At 42.6% G+C, this 19,735-nt stretch overlaps 1 protein-coding gene across 1 annotated transcript; it reads left to right on the forward strand.

The window, feature by feature from the left end:
* The first annotated feature begins 206 nt into the window (after positions 1 to 206).
* tob1b (transducer of ERBB2, 1b) lies at positions 207 to 3,654 on the forward strand. The gene is made up of 2 exons (XM_039788866.1): positions 207 to 451; positions 1,534 to 3,654. The coding sequence occupies exon 2, from the start codon at positions 1,692 to 1,694 to the stop codon at positions 2,685 to 2,687; it is 996 nt and encodes a 331-aa protein (XP_039644800.1). The 5' UTR covers positions 207 to 451; positions 1,534 to 1,691; the 3' UTR covers positions 2,688 to 3,654.
* The last annotated feature ends 16,081 nt before the right edge of the window (positions 3,655 to 19,735 follow it).

Consider the following 19,735-nt stretch of genomic DNA (forward strand, 5'->3'; position numbering starts at 1 on the left):
AGCACATGAAAGGCAAACCACTACCGTAAATAGAACCCTGCGGTTGATTGAGCACAAAATCATCCAATCACAGCAGTAGTTGGGGTTGGTTGCTGATGACGAGGCCGCGTTTGGCCAATAGAAACACGTTACTGGGTGTTGACCTCTGTGAGCCGCATCACCACCTCCTCCATGTCCGTGGCGGAGGACTACTATATAAACAAATCAGCCCAAGTTTTAAAGGGTAGAGTTGTAAAAACTCCCAGGCTGTGGGGAGTTCGTTTGCAAGCCTGTGAATCGGAATTCAACTATACCCCCACAGAAGCAAAATCGCCTGGAGCATTATAAAGACACGACGACGGCAACATCATTTTGTATCTCCTTTAGAAAGCAAACCTAGAGGCTGTACAAGCATAACGTTTGCTGGAGCGGACTCTGGCTAGTGCAAGAAGGACCTGCTGTGAATTTCCATGTAAGTAAATATGAACTTAAATTCGTCATAACAGTCGTTTTATCGTTAACTGAAACACTTTGCATTATTTTGTTGGTATCCTATTGATTCTCAAACTGTCACTTAATGGTGTTGTTGCATGTCGGTTTTACAGTCGAATATACAGGCTCTAGCCTTGGCTAATTCAAATGCTAACGTTACGTAGCTTGCTATCGATCAACACGGTCGTCAGTCCAGATTTATGCGAATTTTCTTCTTTTCTCGCTGTTAACAGTGACGTTACCACTTGCCGTACGTGTCCGTAAAGCGCTATCTTTAGCTTGCCGCGGGGTAACCCTGATAACCAGCCGGTCGCGATAAACCTTAACCGTAACGTTATCTGGCTTCTACATGGCTAGCAAGCTACATTTCTGTTCACACCCTTCATTAGCTAAGTTTTCCAGCTAGCTAACGCTCGTTGCTCGGCTATGTCAGAGCAGAACGTGACGAAAAAGAGACGTTTTTAGTGTGTGTTTTTTAATGTGTATTGTCACTGTCGTCAATGTAGATGGGGCTTTATAGCCGTGGCTAGACTCTGAATGTTGATTATGTAACGGCAATCTTCGTCACAAGCCTGTACGTGCTCCTCTCACGTTATAGCTCAGTCGGTGCACGGGAAAGGACTAGACTAACGTTAGCCTTGTTTTAGGTTGAAGGAACAAACATTTCTCCCAACTTGGACGCGCGAGGTTGGAGTTTTGCTTTAACATGTCCGCGTGCCAAAATGAGGCAATCGAAAAACATTGTGACACCTGCCTTCAGACCCACCGCCCTCCGCAGAGGTCAACCATGCTTGCGTATTTCTGTCACACTAGACCGCTGGGGGACACACACTGCTGACACCGTCTGAGTCAGTGGCCTCGTTTATTTATAGCTGTTTATATTGTACAGCTGAGATACAGCACTGCTGCAGGGAGGGGGGTGGGGGGGGGATGGTGACTAAATGGTAATGTTACTTGAAGCTAAGAGAGATGGAATGTTATTGATCATAATGGTGTTTTTTATTTAATGGCTTCATATACTTATACAATATGTTTTTTTTTTTGTTTTTTGCTCCATTTCAGGATCCTAAACCTAACCCTGTTGCAGAAAGGATATTCATTTTGGCAACAAACGCTCAATCACAGTTTTCCTAATAAACTGCTGCCGTGGAGGTTTTTGCAAAACTCAGAAAAAGCAACTCTGTAACGGAAAAAGAATCACCCTTGCCACCGAAGCAGCTATGCAGCTTGAAATTCAAGTAGCACTCAACTTTATTATTTCCTATTTATACAACAAACTCCCTCGACGACGTGTGAATATCTTCGGCGAGGAGCTCGAGAGGCAGCTGAAGAAGAAATATGAAGGCCACTGGTATCCCGATAAGCCATACAAAGGTTCAGGGTTCAGATGCATCCATGTAGGGGAGAAGGTGGACCCTGTTGTGGAGCAGGCAGCCAAAGAGAGCGGGCTGGATATTGAAGACGTCCGGAATAATCTCCCTCAGGACCTTAGCGTGTGGATCGACCCGTTTGAGGTTTCCTACCAGATTGGGGAGAAGGGACCGGTAAAGGTGCTATATGTGGATGATAACAATGAGAACGGGTCAGAGCTGGACAAGGAGATCAAGAACAGCTTTAATCCTGAGGCCCAGGTCTTCATGCCAATCAGCGACCCTGTTGGGGCTTCCTCAGAGTCCAGCTCCCCCTCCCCTCCTTTCGGGCAGTCTGCTGCCGTGAGCCCCTCCTTCATGCCACGCTCCACCCAGCCCTTAACCTTTACCACCGCCACCTTTGCTGCCACCAAATTCGGCTCCACTAAGATGAAGAGCAGCGGCCGCGGCAACAACACTAACGGCAGCAGTAGCAGCAAGGTGGCCCGCAGCTCCCCTACCAATAACTTGGGTCTGAATGTCAACACCCTACTGAAGCAGAAAGCCATCTCCACCTCCATGCACTCACTGTACGGGCTGGGCCTGGGGCAGCAGCAGAAGGCCTCTGCTCTCTCCCCTAATGCCAAGGAGTTTGTGTTTCCCAACCTCCAGGGCCAGGCCAGCCCTGGAGCCGTGTTCCCTGGGGAGGGCTCCCTGGGTCTCGGCCCTCTGCAGTACAACAATGCCTTTGACGTGATTGCAGCCTACGGAAGCCTCAACGACAAGTCCCTAATGGATGGCCTCAACTTCAGTCTGAGCAACATGCAGTATTCTAACCAGCAATTCCAGCCAGTCATGGCTAACTAAACTCATCATGAAGATGTTATTTATGAATGAGGGTGGCTCAAAGAGAAGGAAAAACAAAACGCACACTTAGAAACTGGACTTTCAAAGATATATTGTCTAGTCAGTCAAGCGCATGTGCCCAAGGGTGTTTTTTACTGTGCCCCCTTGAGTTTGTTTCTACTAAAAGCTTGTTGTACAAACACATCCAAGCTTGGTTACTTCAATTAACATGCATCATTGTTTTTCTTTTTCCTTTTTGCCAACCAAGCACAAAATTTTTTTACCATGTTGAAAAAAATTACTTCAAAAAAATGTAAAAAAATACAAACTTAAAGTTTTTGGCCTCCTACAGTATTTTACAGGTGGTAAGACGAGGCTGATTTTTATGGATTGGCACTAAGTGGGGTAACTTGGTCTTTTTCTAATTGTATAATTTAATTTAGTACAGAGTTTGTAAGATATCAGAGTATATATTGTTTCTATGACATGGTGTTGCATTTATATCTTTTTACTACTCCAGTGATCTGTGATGGCTGCAGCAGCTCTTTTGTTTTTTCTTTTTTTTTTTTTTTTTAAAGATAATTGTTAAAGAAATTGATCTTTAAAAAAAAAGAAAAAAAAGAAATTGCATCAAATATTCTAAAGATTGTGTACAGAGTATACCTTTAGTGGTGGAATTCAAGTGTAGGGAGTATTTGCTTTTTCTGAAAGATGAATTGTATTTTCTGTTATGAGGTTAAGATTTTGCTATACAATGGACAAAAAATGTAATCGTATGAATATTAATTTTGTACCTACATTGTGCAATACTTGATAAAAAAAATACGGTATAACAAAGTATTTTGAGTCAGTGTCTTACATGTCAAGAGGGACTGAAATAGTTTATATTAAGTTTGTATTAAATGCTTAAAAATTATATGCTTGTCTTTATTTTTTTTAATTTCATATTTGCACCCTGGTCTTTTTAATAAAATAAACTACAGTTGAACATGATTTGTGGAAAGCGGACTTATTTATTGCTTGTTCAAACTTTTTTTAATTGTAATCTTTAACCCTTGGCAGACTTGGCCATTGGGCAATCCTCTCCCTGAGCTCATAATAGTATTGACGGTCACATGGTAGTAGTTGACACTCTGTGTCATGAGGGCAACTTGAGGTAAAAATAGACTTGACTGTGAAATCTATGTAGCAATGCCTGGAGTGTACTGTAAACTTTGGCACTGTTCCGGGTTTAAAGGTGGTAAGAATGTCCCAGTAATCAGTGGGAGTAGCCACACTGACATCATGGCTGTGGAGACAGGTGGACAGCTCTTTATTTGATTTCAGGGTGGGTATGGTATGTTACATGCTTGGAAACTGCAATTCTAGTAACTGTATGGGAGTGTTAATAATCCCACTGTTTGGTTGTCATGTGAAGGACCAGCCAAACATTCCCCAATGTTTAGAGTTCAAACAGATTCAATCACCCAAGACCTAATCACATTTTAAAGTTCTGTATGACTCAAAAGGTCTGAGGAGGAAATAGCTTGTGTGTTTCTATGCTTTCACGATTCCTCCTCCCTTTTTTGTCAAAAGACTTATGTACGCAAAAATGTCATGTCACCCCTGCCAGCTGAAAACCTAAAGCCTGTTACAGATGCTCATAAATGACTATTGTATCAGTGTTTATTTTCTTAAATGCCTGACTTAATGACAAATATGGAAGTGACCTTTATAGCACTGTTATGTAATTTGATTCTGTAATGAAAACTGACATTTTACCATTGTAGCTGGTTGACATGGAGCTAGTTTTAACATTTTATACAGTTGCTAGCTAGAATAAATCTGAGGGTTTGTGAGATTATTGATGTGAAATTACTAAATCTGAAAAAAAGAAGCAACTGAATATTTAATTTGCAAAATGTAACTATAATGTTGCCATTTAATGGAATAGTTCAACACTTTGAAAAGTATGCTTATTCACTTTCTTGCTGAGAAATAGATGAGAAGAACGACGCCACTCATGTATAGTAAATAAATATGAAGCTGGAATCGGTTATCTTAGCATAAAGACTGAAACAGCTAGCCTGTGTCAAGGTAGCAAAATGTGCCTATACCTCTAAAATATATTTTTTTTAATTTGTATTTATTTTGTGGTTGTTTCACTAATATTTGGGCCGCACACTGTTTTTTTTTTAAATGAAACCATCTGAAAAGTTTAGAGGGGAAATCACTTTTTGGTGCAACTGCCAACTACTCATAGACATCTAAAGGTCCCATGCCATGGTGCTCTTTGGATGCTTTTATATAGACCTTAGTGGTCCCCTAATACTGTATCTGAAGTGTCTTTTATATAGACCTTAGTGGTCCCCTAATACTGTATCTGAAGTGTCTTTTATATAGACCTTAGTGGTCCCCTAATACTGTATCTGAAGTGTCTTTTATATAGACCTTAGTGGTCCCCTAATACTGTATCTGAAGTCTCTTTTATATAGACCTTAGTGGTCCCCTAATACTGTATCTGAAGTCTCTTTTATATAGACCTTAGTGGTCCCCTAATACTGTATCTGAAGTCTCTTTTATATAGACCTTAGTGGTCCCCTAATACTGTATCTGAAGTGTCTTTTATATAGACCTTAGTGGTCCCCTAATACTGTATCTGAAGTGTCTTTTATATAGACCTTAGTGGTCCCCTAATACTGTATCTGAAGTCTCTTTTATATAGACCTTAGTGGTCCCCTAATACTGTATCTGAAGTCTCTTTTATATAGGCCTTAGTGGTCCCCTAATACTGTATCTGAAGTCTCTTTTATATAGACCTTAGTGGTCCCCTAATACTGTATCTGAAGTCTCTTTTTATATGGCCTTAGTGGTCCCCTTAATACTGTATCTGAAGTATCTTTTATATAGACCTTAGTGGTCCCCTAATACTGTATCTGAAGTCTCTTTTATATAGGCCTTAGTGGTCCCCTAATACTGTATCTGAAATCTCTTTTATATAGACCTTAGTGGTCCCCTAATACTGTATCTGAAGTCTCTTTTATATAGACCTTAGTGGTCCCCTAATACTGTATCTGAAGTCTCTTTTATATAGACCTTAGTGGTCCCCTAATACTGTATCTGAAGTCTCTTTCCCGAAATTCAGCCTTGGTGCAGAATTACAGCCACTTACCAACTGCCACTTTGCTCGTTTGAAAGCCATGATGTCTCTCTCTCTCATGGGTGGGCCAAATTCTCCGGGTGGGCAAAACAGAGAAAGGGGAGGTATGACTCCTTATGACCTCATAAGGAGAAGATTCCAGATCGGTCCATCTGAGCTTTCATTTTCTCAAAGACAGAGCAGGATACCCAGGGCTCGGTTTACACCTATCGCCATTTCTAGCCACTGGGGGACCATAGGCAGGCTGGGGGAACGCATATTAATGTTAAAAAACCTCATAAAGTGAAATGTTCATGCCATGGGACCTTTAAAAGCTTATCATATATTTCTAATGTAAACTCTTAATCTGAAAGGTAACTACAGCTGTCAGATAGATGCAGAGTGAAAAGGACAATAATTCCATTTGAATTAGTGGAATAGTAGTATAAGTAGTATAAAATGTAAATGCTCAAGTAAAGTACAAGTACGAAAACATTGTATATTGCAGTTCTGGTGTAAATGTACTTAGTTATTTACCACTACTGCATTTCTGTATCTATATGTACGTATAGACAGTCATGGCTACGCAATAAGGCCTTAGAAGTGTGTGATGCAGCCATCAGAAAGCTAAAACACATAACAGCCTGAAAGTATATGTCTACTTCGGAATTCTGTTTGCAGTAAACAAAATCTCACTTGAGATTGGTGTGGCAAATATATTGCTCAGAATCTAAGACGTTGGAAATGAATTCCTCCGGTGCTCAGGGGAGTAGCTTGCGGAGCATTAGATGGAAAAGTTTTTTTGCAAGTTGCAAATTTCCCCTTGTAAGACACGGTCGCATTTAAACCATTCCTAGTTAATGCTGTGTGTAGCGTCAATGCCTTTGTGTATAGGGATCCCAGTCTTTGCTTTCGTATCTGGTTTATTGTCAGATTACACACCCATTGTGGTTGATTGTCTACTGCCTAGGATTGTGCCGATTTCTCTGGGATGTATTAAAGTGAGTGTAATGTCAGTATAGTATGGTATCAAGGTGCATATCCAGTCAGATGCTATTTTTGGAACTCAACTTCTCAAACCAAAGTCCATTTTGCATCGTATGCACTGCTGTGACTAAATAGGTCAGTCTGTACCAGATAAACTATTTTAGTTCTCATCCCAAATTGTCACTTTTTAATAGGTATTGAAGTCTTGCAAGCCTTGCAGCCTGAGTGGAAAGCCATATTCAAAACGAAGACACACACACACACACACACACACACACACACACACACACACACACACACACACACACACACACACACACACACAGTTCCACATGACCACCTCAGCTCTCTGGGATAAACAGGCCCACAGATGGTCTGGTGTCACCCCAGCTGGGAGACTCCCAGGGTGTGGGGTGTTGCCTTGCTGTGACTCCATCTTGTCTGTTCCAGAGTGTGCTCTCCCCCTGCCTCAGAGAGATACATTCCTGACATGAGCGTCACATATTACACACAGATCCTTATTATACCGTATCTCTCACACGCCCAGCAGCATTGTGCACTCAACATGCAGTACGTGTTTGTTCTGAAGGGTGTTTCTCAGCTAAGGGCAATGCTGTGTTTACAGTAAAGGTAACGTGACTACTAAGCTGCAAATACTAGCTATGGAAGCACAGACAGGCCATAATAACTTGAACTTTATAAATATCTAATTTGGAAATGTGATAACAGTTTTATGACAACTTTAAATTTGACATTTTTGGGGAAAACGTGTTTATTCGCTTAAAACCACTGTCAAGTTTTTACGACAGATGTGAAAAAATGGCTTAGCCAAATATTTAATTGCAAACTTTTACCACAATGTTGCAATTTAAAGGATTAGTTCAACATTTTGGAAAGTATGCTTATTCTCTTTCTTGCCGAAAGCAGCGTGTTGTTTTTAGCATTATGGTTTTTGTACAAATTAAACAAATGAGATATAAGATATTTAAGAATAACTTTTTTTTTTAGATGCGTTTCATCTTTTGTGGTTGTTTCTAATATTTGGGCCTCACACTGTTTTTTTTTTTTTTAAATGAAACCATCTGAGTTTAGAGGGAAAATAACTTTTTGGTGAAACTGCAAACTACTCATAGACATCTGAACCGCAACTACAGCCTGCTTGTTTTGTAAGGGCTCACAGGCCACTGGCTTTAGTTTTAGTTTTTTTTAAAAGTTTTAATGGAAATGTCAAGGGGAAAGGTGTAGGTGGAAGAAGGATGTCGTCTGTTAGACTGGTCTGGGAGGACGTACTGAAGACTCAAGAGACTCAGTGTGGGTGTTCCGTCTCAGGCGTGTTTCCACCCAAGGTGATCAGAGGCCCCCAAAAGAGTCCGATTTAAAATTGAGCTGAGTTGAGTGTGAGCTTGACGGAGATCATTAAGATTGTTGCGGATGTAGCAGTGATATGCATGAGATGACCAGTGGCTGAGCACCTGTATGGTTTAATCTGAGATGCACGGTCTGGCCGAAGTGGACAGTGCTGTGCCTGAACGCGTTCATTGAACGATAGTTCATGAACTCGTTCATATTTTGGGCGAACGGGAACTGAACGTACCGTATTACTGCCTGATGAACGTTACTGTGAACTCGTTCATTCTGGTGTCTGTGAACGGCACGCTCTCTCAGTTTAACTTCGTTCAATAGGGTGCCAAATTTCCGGCTAAAACACACTGTAAACAGGCCTTAATATGTAGCGGGAAAAAAACACCCAATCTGGTAACACCAGCCACCAGTGTCACACAGCAAACCTGAAATGGCACATTGAACTGAAGCAACATATGGAAATAAAGAACTATGAACTAGTTCATTTTTGGAACTGTGAACTTAGTTCAAAATTTTGAAGTATGAACTATGAACTGAACTAGTTCATTTTAAAATTTGGGAACTGAACTTTGAACTAGTTCATGTAGAAAGTGAACTTTACCAACACTGGAAGTGGAGGCTGTGCCAATGCGGAAGGAATGGCTCGAATAGTGTTCTGAAGATAAGCCTGTGCTTCTGGAACCAGAATTGAGGTTGATGCCTTGGCGGCATACCTAAAACTGATGTATTTGGTCAGTGGCATGTATGGGCTACGATAGGAGTCGCGATGGGAAATGTAGCTAGGTAAAGAGACTCCCAGTTGGTCTGTTTTGAATAGAGAGTGTGAATATGAAGGAGTCAGAAGGGTGGATGGGGATGTCTGGGATTGTAGGCAGATGAAGTCGTGGCAAATTCGGAGCACCTTAGGAAGCCAAAGTCATTAGAAAGTCACAGGTAAGCGTATACGTAACTGTGAGGGCAGGTTCCTGTCCTGCACAAGCCTTTCATTAACATTGTACCATGGGAAAGGGGTGAGGCCAGTGACTAGTTTGATGAAGAAGTTGATTCCTGCTAAGTAGGTCTGGATGGTGTAACACCAGATTTTTTTCTCTCCTTAGTCTGCGCTTCGCGAGCTATACCTCATTGACTCCGAGGCGAGAGATTTGAACTCTGAGGGCCAAGCAGAAGCGAACCATCTCTCTCCACGTAGTAGCTACCGGAACCTATAGAAGGAGCCGCGTCCGTGTGAAGTTGACGGTCCTCGGGTTGAATCGTCTTAGAAGAAGGATATGCCATTCAAAGAAGAGAGAAAATGTTGCCACAAATGCATTTCAATTTTGCATGCACCCTCCGGAACGACTCTATCTTTAGTTGAAAGGTTTGACAGGAAGGGTTTCGCTTCTTCTTTAGCCAATGAGGTGTCAACAGTGTGAGGTTCTGTGAGAGTGGACTGAAGGTTGCGGCAGACGTGGGAAGTGTCAGAAAGTACTTCTATCCCTGGGTGGAAACCATGTGTAAAGCCATTGATGAGAACGTGAACAAACTGTCTATCTGGATGGTTTTGTAAAGCGGTGGCAGGGACATTTACCTCAATGGGTGTGCCGAAGTGTGGTTGGAATTTGGTGACAAATACTCCTGGCGTGAGCACCTCCGCAGAAGGAGTAGATCGGCAGGAGGCGGAAATTAGAAAGTGCAGCCAAAGTGGTTCGAAGTTATTGCACACCAGCTTTCCTCGTCTGTCGACTCATTCGGTATTAACTGGATAAAGGAAAGGGAAGACCAGTTGGAAAAGAAGGAGGAGGCCGAGAATTACCAACTTGATTAGCCTGTGGTGGGGCCCCTTGCTGGACGAGGCCATTCGGCTACGACAGAATATGGAGTAGCAGAAGCCATGTTGCTGTAAGTGGCTGAAGGAAGGGATATTGGGATGAAAGCATGTATGTGCACAGGAATTTTGTGAAGCCTGCAGACAAAGGAATAATAAAAAGAGAAAGCTGAGATCATCTTGTTGCAGTGGTTGTTGTTGCTGAACTAATGATGAAGGCTGAGTAGAGATGAGATGTCCAATGTGGCGTTATTATCACTGCAGTGGAAGGGAATGCCTTTCCTTTTCAGAAATCATTGGAGGCAAGTGACGGTCCAGTCTCTGATCTGGGGCTCCATTTGTGGATGTGGAGGCCGCCGAATTGAAGGGGAGGGCCCACTGGAGTGTGCTGTGGTGGATAGCCGGAGACTGTACGCGAGAGAGGGTGCTGATGATGAGGAGAGGGTTGGTCCTTGAACTTGAAATTACCTACTGGAAATTTCAGAAAGGGGAATTTAGACCACATGAATCCAGATAGATTGTTTTCTAAATTAAATATTTGAATGCAATAAATTAAAGCCAGGGTTGGCAATGTTGAAAAGCGAGTGAGATATGAAAGTAGCATCTCCTCGGGGGGTTCCGACCCACACACAGAGGTGCACGAGCACCGATGCCTCGCTGCTTCAGAGCAGAGCGGAGAAAGGACAGCAATTTTACTTCATGCTTCACCGGTAAGCAAACACCGAGTATTCTCACACCGTATGTTTAAAACAAACATGACTACTGTTAGCAGTGCCTGATGCATTGGGCTCAGGCAGAGTACCCACAGCGGGGCAAGGAGGCATTTCATTGGTTCTTTCCAAGCGGACCGCGAGGCAGTGATTGGTGGGCGTTTTTACAGGATCACAGCGGCTAAAGATGCCGGATCTTTTGTCACTCCTTTTTCAGAGCTGTCAGGGTGTAGTTTGCGTCGGCACGTCCACATGATACAAGCCTTCCGTGATCGCCACCGCCCCCACCCCTCTTCCACGCAGTTGCTAGTAGCCAAGGAGGACACGGAGGATTAAAAAAACCCTGATGGACTCTTCAGAAGAGGTCATTATCTTCGCTCAAGTTTCTGCCCGTGAAAGTCGCCGGAGGACACCATTTTCTGAACACAGCCATACTGAGAAATCCAGAGGGAGTTGTGTGGAGGTGATAGTCTTAATTAGCATTGTAGCAACTCATTTGGCAACGGATTGAATGTAACGGACGTCCATTAATATCAAAAAGTTACGCACTTTAAATTTTAAAGCTGAATTACGTCGCCAAATTGGCAAACTCTTTTCACTTGTAGAGTCATCCTGAAGTACAGAGTACATTTTAACACACAGCTGTGAATTACAAGGCTTCCAGCAAAGAAAGATGGGTCCAAGTATTTCAGCACAATGCCAGGGAACATATAGATGAGCTGGCAGAAAAACCCAGCATTTTGGGGATTGTAGTTAATACCAGATGGTGATTTAAGATCAGTAGGCCAGAGGTGAATTATGTAATCTGGTATAAATCATTACACATTTTCCATCCTGCCATTGAGTGTCGATAGGTGCTGGTGGCTTTTGAGCTTGATCAACACTCACACTTCTATATTAAGCCTGTGTTTGGAGCTGGTACCTTCATGAATGTTAGGAAGTGAGGTTAGCACCTGTTCCTGGTTATTGAGTTTGGCGTACAGTATGGGAGTGACATTTCAGAGGCTTGCGGGCCAGAGATACCGCCACGCAAGCAGGAAGCACATCTGCAATTCAAGGAAGCTCAACATTTCACCTGATTGAAAAGAAAAAAAAAGACCAGAGAGAGGGGAAGATAAAGCAGATATAAAAGAGCCCCATTCACTCTGTGTTATTTGCTGATAAACCCGGAGCTGAGACTTTAATGAATACAGGCTGTGCTGTGTTTGGCCAGCACAGAACCTCAGTCAGTAGCTGCTTTCAAGTGCTGCCAAGTCATTTTAGTGGGGATCATCCATTCGACCCTATTCTTATTCCAAGCCAGACAATCATTCAACCTAAAAGCACCGCATCTCAGCAATATGCAGTCATAATCCATATTTCATTGTTGCTCTATACGCTTGAGAGGCAAAGAAAGAGCTGGAGTTATTGTTGCCATTGCACTCTCTCTCCTCCTCTGCCTCGCTGTCTCTGTTTGTTTTGGTTTGACGGCGCAGTTGAAGGTTACGGTACTGAAAGGGTGTTGCACACTTCAGTAGGTTTAAAAATAGACCTTGCAGGGTTTCTGCGTCATCGTAGGAGAATCCTCTCATACTACCCCCTCCTCCCTCCTCCTCCCACCAGCCAACCATGCCTGTCTTCACAGCAGGGACTACTTGTATGCTAATACGGCATGGAACATTTCTTTCCGCTCACACCTGCATCATAACATGCGCTGACGTAACGCCTGAAGAGGAATGAATCACCTTTTGAGGAACCTGGGTGCGTCCTGCTCTTGAGTTATGTATTCTGCCCTCAGAGGCATGAAGAGAAGCAAGAACAGCAGGCAGGTCTGCATGAAGGAAAGGGTGAAAACAGGGCAGAGACAAAAGGAGTGAGATACACATATGTTTTCAGACTACACTGATGGCAAACCATGTAGCCATGACAACAAATTTCCTTCACCTTTTCATGCTGATAATGGCTTGCTGGAGCTGGAGTGCACTAGCTGTTAAATTAGGCCCAGGCAATTCACCAAAGGCAAATAAATGCACTGAAAATGTCTTGCCTTCTTAGGTATAACCTTGTTAGAGGTTGAGAAAACACTTCAGGGTACCTCAGGTATTGGCTCCTATACAAATAATCAGTGGGAAAATGGCAGTGTCAGGAGTTTCCACAGATCTCTGTACTGCAGCTAGATGTTTGAGCTGTGAGCTATCAGAGTTGGTTTACCTCCATTGTTTCCATTAATCTAAAAAAAAAAAAAGGAGTTGATGTGCCTGTTAGGTGTAATTTAAGAGTATCTTTACAATCATCTGATCATTTAGAAAGCCCAAGTCAGGCACAGACAAAAGGTATTTTGAGATGCAAAAGGTCTATCGCTGAAATGATTGATTAGTCGTGGTCAACAGAAAATGAACCAAAAACACATTTTTATCATCGATTCATTTTTAATCAAGCAAAAGCATTCACTGGTTCCATCTCCTCAAATGATTTGTATCATTGATTACTCAGTAGTTAAAAATAAAAATTAATGACAAGTTAGTCAATAAAGATAGTAATGGTTAGTTACAGCCCCAGTTGTAACACACTTTCAATATGACATACACCTATTAAAGTAAGTGTAACAATATGTTTTTTGTTGCTTAGGTGAACTGCCCATTTACCCTTTAAAGGTCCCATGACATGCTACTTTTTGGATTTATATAGACCTTAGTGGTCCCCTAATACTGTATCTGAAGTCTCTTTTATATAGACCTTAGTGGTCCCCTAATACTGTATCTGAAGTCTCTTTTATATAGACCTTAGTGGTCCCCTAATACTGTATCTGAAGTCTCTTTTATATAGACCTTAGTGGTCCCCTAATACTGTATCTGAAGTCTCTTTTATATAGACCTTTTTTATAGGTCCGGCTTAGGCGCAGAGGGGTCTGCGTCTACACCAGACCCTGCGCCGTCAATTCGACGCACAACCATAAAAAGGCCTTTAGGATGTGCCATTTCTGTGTCTGTAGCTTTAAATGTTATTGAGGAGAGAGGAGGGGGCAAGGTGGAGGGTGGGGGTGTGGCCTTGCCCAACTGCCATGCTTTACTCGTTTGCTAGCAATGATGTCTCTCTCTCTCTCATGGGCGAACCAAATTCTCTGGGCGGGCAAAGCAGAGAAAGAGGAGGTAACCTTGCTCCTTATGACCTCATAAGGAGAAGATTCCAGATCGGCCCATCTGAGCTTTCATTTTCTCAAAGGCAGAGCAGGATACCCAGGGCTCGGTTTACACCTATCACCATTTCTAGCCACTGGCGGACCATAGGCAGGCTGGGGAAACTCATATTAATGTTAAAAATCTCATAAAGTGAAATTTTCATGCCATGGGACCTTTAAGACATTTGAAAGACTATAAAATTACAGCCACAATATTGCCATTAAATATTCACTGAGCCCCTTTTGTGATGAGGCACATTTGTATAGTTTCAAGGGCTGTTACTCTAGTAAGGCCTTGCTTGGTGGTGTATTTGAGGACAACCGAGCGTAGAGGACTTGATGGAGATGGGTTTGGTGTAGTACATCTCTCTCTCTCTCTCTCTCTCTCTCTCACACTGCTCCGTTATCTCTCCCTCTTTATTCCCAACTCATCCAAACCCCATCGTTCTCTCCAGAGCCTGGGAAGTTTCTCCTGTATTTGATGTTCTCTGTCTGTGTAATTTAATCTCAGTGATTCCCTGCAGCTCTCTCCAACCATAAAGCTCTGCTCTAATAATAGGAAGCCCAGGAACAGTCTCCTCTCTAATCTCTGCCTGTGTGTGGATGTTTGTGTGTAACTGCTCTTGCCTCTGCACCGTAGAGATAAGGCTGCATTTGTTTTGGCCAGGCTAACTTCCAATCACAAATTGCAATAGTGATACCGAATCAGGGAAGAGGGAGGTAGGTGGTTAATATAAGGAATACCAGACCTGAAAACATTCATGTTTAGTGCAACTTTGCTGTTGCTATGCAGACTTTCTGTTGTGTGTGCTATCAGGAAACAGATAGATATAAGTGCAGCATTTAGACATTAGAGAGGAATTTAACTGGTTAAACAGTTAAGAAGTGGCTCTGTTGGCTTTCAAAGTCATATGTGTCTGGAGCAGCCTACTTCCCACACTCAGCTGTGGCCTATTTGGGAAAAATAAAAACAAGGTTTCCTCATGCTATATTTTTTGTACTAACATGGAACTGGGAGAATAGAACAAGGAAGGCCAGAATTTTATGAAAGCATCATCACACTTTTGGGATTTTGGAAGGTTTAAACTTCCTGTTATCATAATTGACTGTTCACTAACCCCTACGAGGGATTGTCTGCCTGTGAAGCTTTGGACTTAACCACATGCCCAAGCTATGTTCTGGGCTCTAGAGCGATATTTGAGAGTTTGAGTAGCATCTAGCAACGGCTTTCCAAAACGAAAATCAGAAGTGCCAAATTGTACTGTAAGCAATGGATTAAACAGTGTTTTTGACTGCTGTAGCATTAACTGTAGCAACCACATTACTTCATAACTAGCTTAACATCTACAGTAAGCATTCTTCCAAGGCTAAACAGTAAGTCATTAGTAACATTATTTTGTGGGTCTAAAAAAATTCAGGACAGACACTTCCACTGCGCGAGAGCCAAAATGCTACTATATCAGAGTTAAGGCTAACATCAGTGGCTAATGTTAAGCCTGACCAGTGGTGGAAGAAGTATTCAGATCCTGTAAAAGTAGAAATACCACTCTGTTACAAGTAAAAGTCCTGCATTGAAAATGTTACTAAAAGTATGTAGGCCTAAGTTACACCAGGAAAATGTACTTAAAATATTAAAAGTAAAAGGACTCAATATAGAAAAATCATATCATTTTAGAAACTGGAAATGATCAAAACAGTCTGTCAACTGTCAATCAACTAAGTGTTTAATCATCTAATCATTTCAGCTGTATTTGTAGGTCTGTATATATTGTTGGGTAGTTTAATTTAATGTATAATAAAACATTGTATTTTATAAACTACATGTGTTTTGAGTGCAAAATTCTAGTTTAGTGAACGGTCACTTTATAATGGACTTTTAAGATCACCTCTTGTGTGTGTCAAATGAAAGGGGCGGATGGATTTCTGTATTGTGTGCTGGTTGCCATCTGTTTCTGTATGTGACATGAGCATGTATAGACAGAGAGCCAACCACCCCAAGATGACTCACCACTGGAGAATGCCTCTCTCCGATAGATAGATAGAGGCCAGTTAAAGTGTGGTCAGTCAGTTGCTCCAAGGAGTATAAAGAAAACCATGCATCACTATTCCTCTGCCTGTGCTTTTCCTTTCCCTCCTTATTATTTTAACAGCTGACGGAATGAGAAGTGATTTGCAGGAAAGATAAGCTGAGAACAGATGTAAAATCTGCCTGCTTTCAAACATAATCAGTGTTTGCTTTTGGAATGGAGTAGGTGAGGTTGTTTAATTTTTGATTGCAGAGGCAGTAAATCATAAATGTAATGTAAAGACTACCAAAATGCACTTTGTTTGTCCAGATTGAGGTTCCATCACCCCATCGCCATGTTTGATTAATGGCTCGCATCAAAATATATGCGGTGCAGTCGGTTCCTACCTCTGTCATATTTCTTTCAGAAAAGAGAGGCACTGGGAGTCGGCACTGCACTTTAAGCAGCCCTCTCCCACGGTTTAAATATTTCACTAGCCGAGAGAGTATACGGCATTCTGATGCGCTACATGATATTCAGCAAAAGGTCAAGGTGGAATGGAAAGATTCACATCTGTGCCGTTTTTAGGACTCCTCAAGAGCAAGTGCTGCTGGGAAATCTGTCGGCTGGAGTAACATCAGCCTCAGATCATTGCTCTGCGGGTCGATACAGCTTTCATTCCACTACTCCAACTCCAAGCCTTTCAGCAATATCGACCTATCTGATGTCTTCTTAGACTTGTGGCCCTGAGGATGTACAAAAAAATCCTTCTATTTCGCTTTTAACTTTGTAATATTATTTCTCATATTTAACATTGCTGTCACATTCAATACATCATCATGTTGTTAGTTGCTAGTGCTGACAACTGAACAACTGAAAAAGGGTATTTTAGTATGTAATGTGTCTCAGTACTGTACCGTATCTAGTGCCCTGTTACGTCCTGCTACGTCCTGCTATTCCCTGCAGTGCCCTGCTACACCCTGTAAAACCCTGCAGTGCCCTGCTACGCCATTAATTACCACAAATACTATTTCTAGTCATATATATATTCCATTATCTTTATTGTGACTATTATTGCCACTGTTCATCACACCCCAAACCGGCACCGTCAGACACCGCCTACCAAGAGCCTGGGTCTGTCTGAGGTTTCTCCCTAAAAGGAAGTTTTCCTCACCACCCGAGGTTTCTCCCTAAAAGTAAGTTTTTCCTCGCCACTGGCGAAATGCTTGTTCTTGGGGGAATTACTGGAATTGTTGGGTCTTTGTAAATTATAGAGTGTGGTATAGACCTACTCTATCTGTAAAGTTTCTCGAGATAACTGTTGTTATGATTTGATTTGAATACATTCCGAAACTTAGATTCAAAGAATGTCCTCTCCACCTAATCCTTTGTTGGCCTGACAATGATGTTTACTTCTTGACTCTAAGTTTGTTGGTTACAGTTACTAACATCCTATTTTGCACTTCTGCATTCTTCTGATTCCTGAAAGGTGATTGTTTGACACACTGCAACACACATTCAAGGCCAACACTCACTTGTCCTCCCACATGGTTTGGATTAGAACCTTTTAGCAACCACACAATGTTTGACTGCCGCTGGGAACCACAAGCGACACTATTATTCAGGAGCGAGATAGGATGACTCAAGTGCTGCTACTGTGTAGAAATGCTAATGTGAAGTGCATCTGTGTGCTAATTTAAAGCCCAAATCCAGTTTCTTACGACTTGGATCACATTTTTATAATCGGTTAGGATAACATTGTGTAACTGCTGGGATCTGGCAACACCATGACATTACCATAGGTGGTTAATTCAGATTATTTTTGGGGCGTTTTGGCCTTTAATTGATAAGACAGTTGTAGACAGAAAGGGGGTGAGAGAGAGGGGGAAGACATGCAGCAAAGGGCTACAGGTCAGAATCGAACCATGGCACGCTGCGGTAAGGACTGAACCTTGGTACATGGTGCGCATGCTCTACCAGGTGAGCCACGAGCACCCCCCTCGTGCATTTCATACCTTCTGTCTTGAATATATGGATGTGATCGAGGCCAAATTCTGTGATGCAAGTGGATTTGTTCATGCCTTAGGAGTGTGGAGTAAATGTGTACTATTTTCCAAGCCAGGCTGTGCTGCTGGTATGAAATACTGCAAAAGATACGTTGTTGTACTGGTTGCAGCTTTCACTACACAGCAGCCGAAGGTGATCAAAAATGATGGAAGGTTGGGCTTTGGGTTAGCAACCCCAACCCGTAAAAAACATATACTGTATGCTACAGAAACATTGGTGAACAAACAAGCCCGCTAACACCCATCTCACTTGTTTACGTCTGTAAAAACACCAGTTCTGGCCTTTGAACATATGCATGCAATCCATCTGCAACAAGCGAGAGTGATACTTTGAAATTGCATAACCACTTAAACTCAACTTTCATGCGGCAGCAGAATTTCAAAATAGCTCGCATTAGACATGCAGCCGAGCTGTGAGCAGAGTAGCACTGTAAAATTCACTTTTTTCAAAGCCTGCGAGTGTGTCTGAGCTGTGTGTGTGTGTGTGTGTGTGTGTTTGTGCGTTAGAGCCAAACAGTTTCTCTGCATTAAGATTCTCATTACAGGATCAGCTCTTTCATCCTTGGGTTCAAAGCGCCGCCCTAGCCAACGGCAGTGGGCGAGCAGATACATACTACCATTTGATGAAGGGAGAGGAGAGGGAGGAGAGCAGAAGATCAGAGGGGAACGGAGGGACACGACAGAGGGAAAGGACAGATGAGGGAGGAATATGAGGTAAGGAGAATGAGGGAAACCCTGTGCCAGCTACAGGAGGGGGTGAGAGAGGAAGTTCAACAGGAGGCAAACCACTGGGTGAGGACTAGTTTCTGGATTATGTAACCAAATTGGTAGGGATGAGTGCCCAAGTCGGCCTCATGCGTATGCTCCCTTGCAAATTGCTAAGTTGCCGGCCGGTAAAGAACCGAGCCGCGTACCGGACACCATCTGAGAGGCATTTTAAATACAAAATGGCATGACTCTATTATTCTCTCGGTGGTGGAAGAGCGCTTGCAGACTCAGGCAGCGCTCCCTGTCCCTCACTAGCGGGCTTTTCATTAGCAACTTGGTGAGATCACATTGCATATCAAGTGTTTTCATTAAATTGGTGTTATTTCCTCTCCTCTTCATGTGTGCTGGTCTTTTCACAGGGCCAAATATATTTTCTCTTTTTAACAGCCTACAGTTCCTGCAACAGCAAATCAATAGAGTTATATACTGCTATCAGTGGGGAAATGAGCAGCTCTGTGCACAGCTGCTGACATCTGTCTCACGATGTAATGGAGTGGACTGGATTTCAGCTCTACATCAACCTGAGACGTGAGACATGTTGAGATGAGACAAGGCTACTGATTGGGACTACTGGGTTGTGTGTGTGTGTATCTGTACCTCATCATTGTCCTCATTGTCCGACTCCTTTGTGAACAGGGGACAGAATGCTGCGATGAAGGGGGTGGGGTCAGTGGCAGGAGGTGTCACCTTCCATCTTTCCATATACTGACCTTCTGAGGTGACGCGCTCAGCTTGGCTTGGCCCTACATTTGTGTGTGTGTGTGTGAGTGTGTATCGTTCTCACTTTGCGAGCCAATGAATCATTTGCAGTGGCGGCTGCTAAGATGCCTTTGAGGTACAGAGAGCAGCAAGAGAAGGTCAATTCTCTCATGATTCTGTCAACTGTAGGTTTTCAATCAAGACCCAAGGCCCATCTATCTTGCTCTCAAACTTCTGTTCTTACAGAGACAAAACCAAAGGTGTGGATGTAGGTTTGGGTATCTTTTGGATGTTTTCCGATACCGATGCTAAAAGGATACTTTTAAAAAGGTGCCGGTGCCTAAACGGTGCCTGAACCGATAAAAAAAGAAGAAGAAGAGCACAAAATGACA

Source organism: Perca fluviatilis, chromosome 21 (assembly GCF_010015445.1).
Source record: "Perca fluviatilis chromosome 21, GENO_Pfluv_1.0, whole genome shotgun sequence".
Taxonomy (NCBI): domain Eukaryota; kingdom Metazoa; phylum Chordata; class Actinopteri; order Perciformes; family Percidae; genus Perca; species Perca fluviatilis.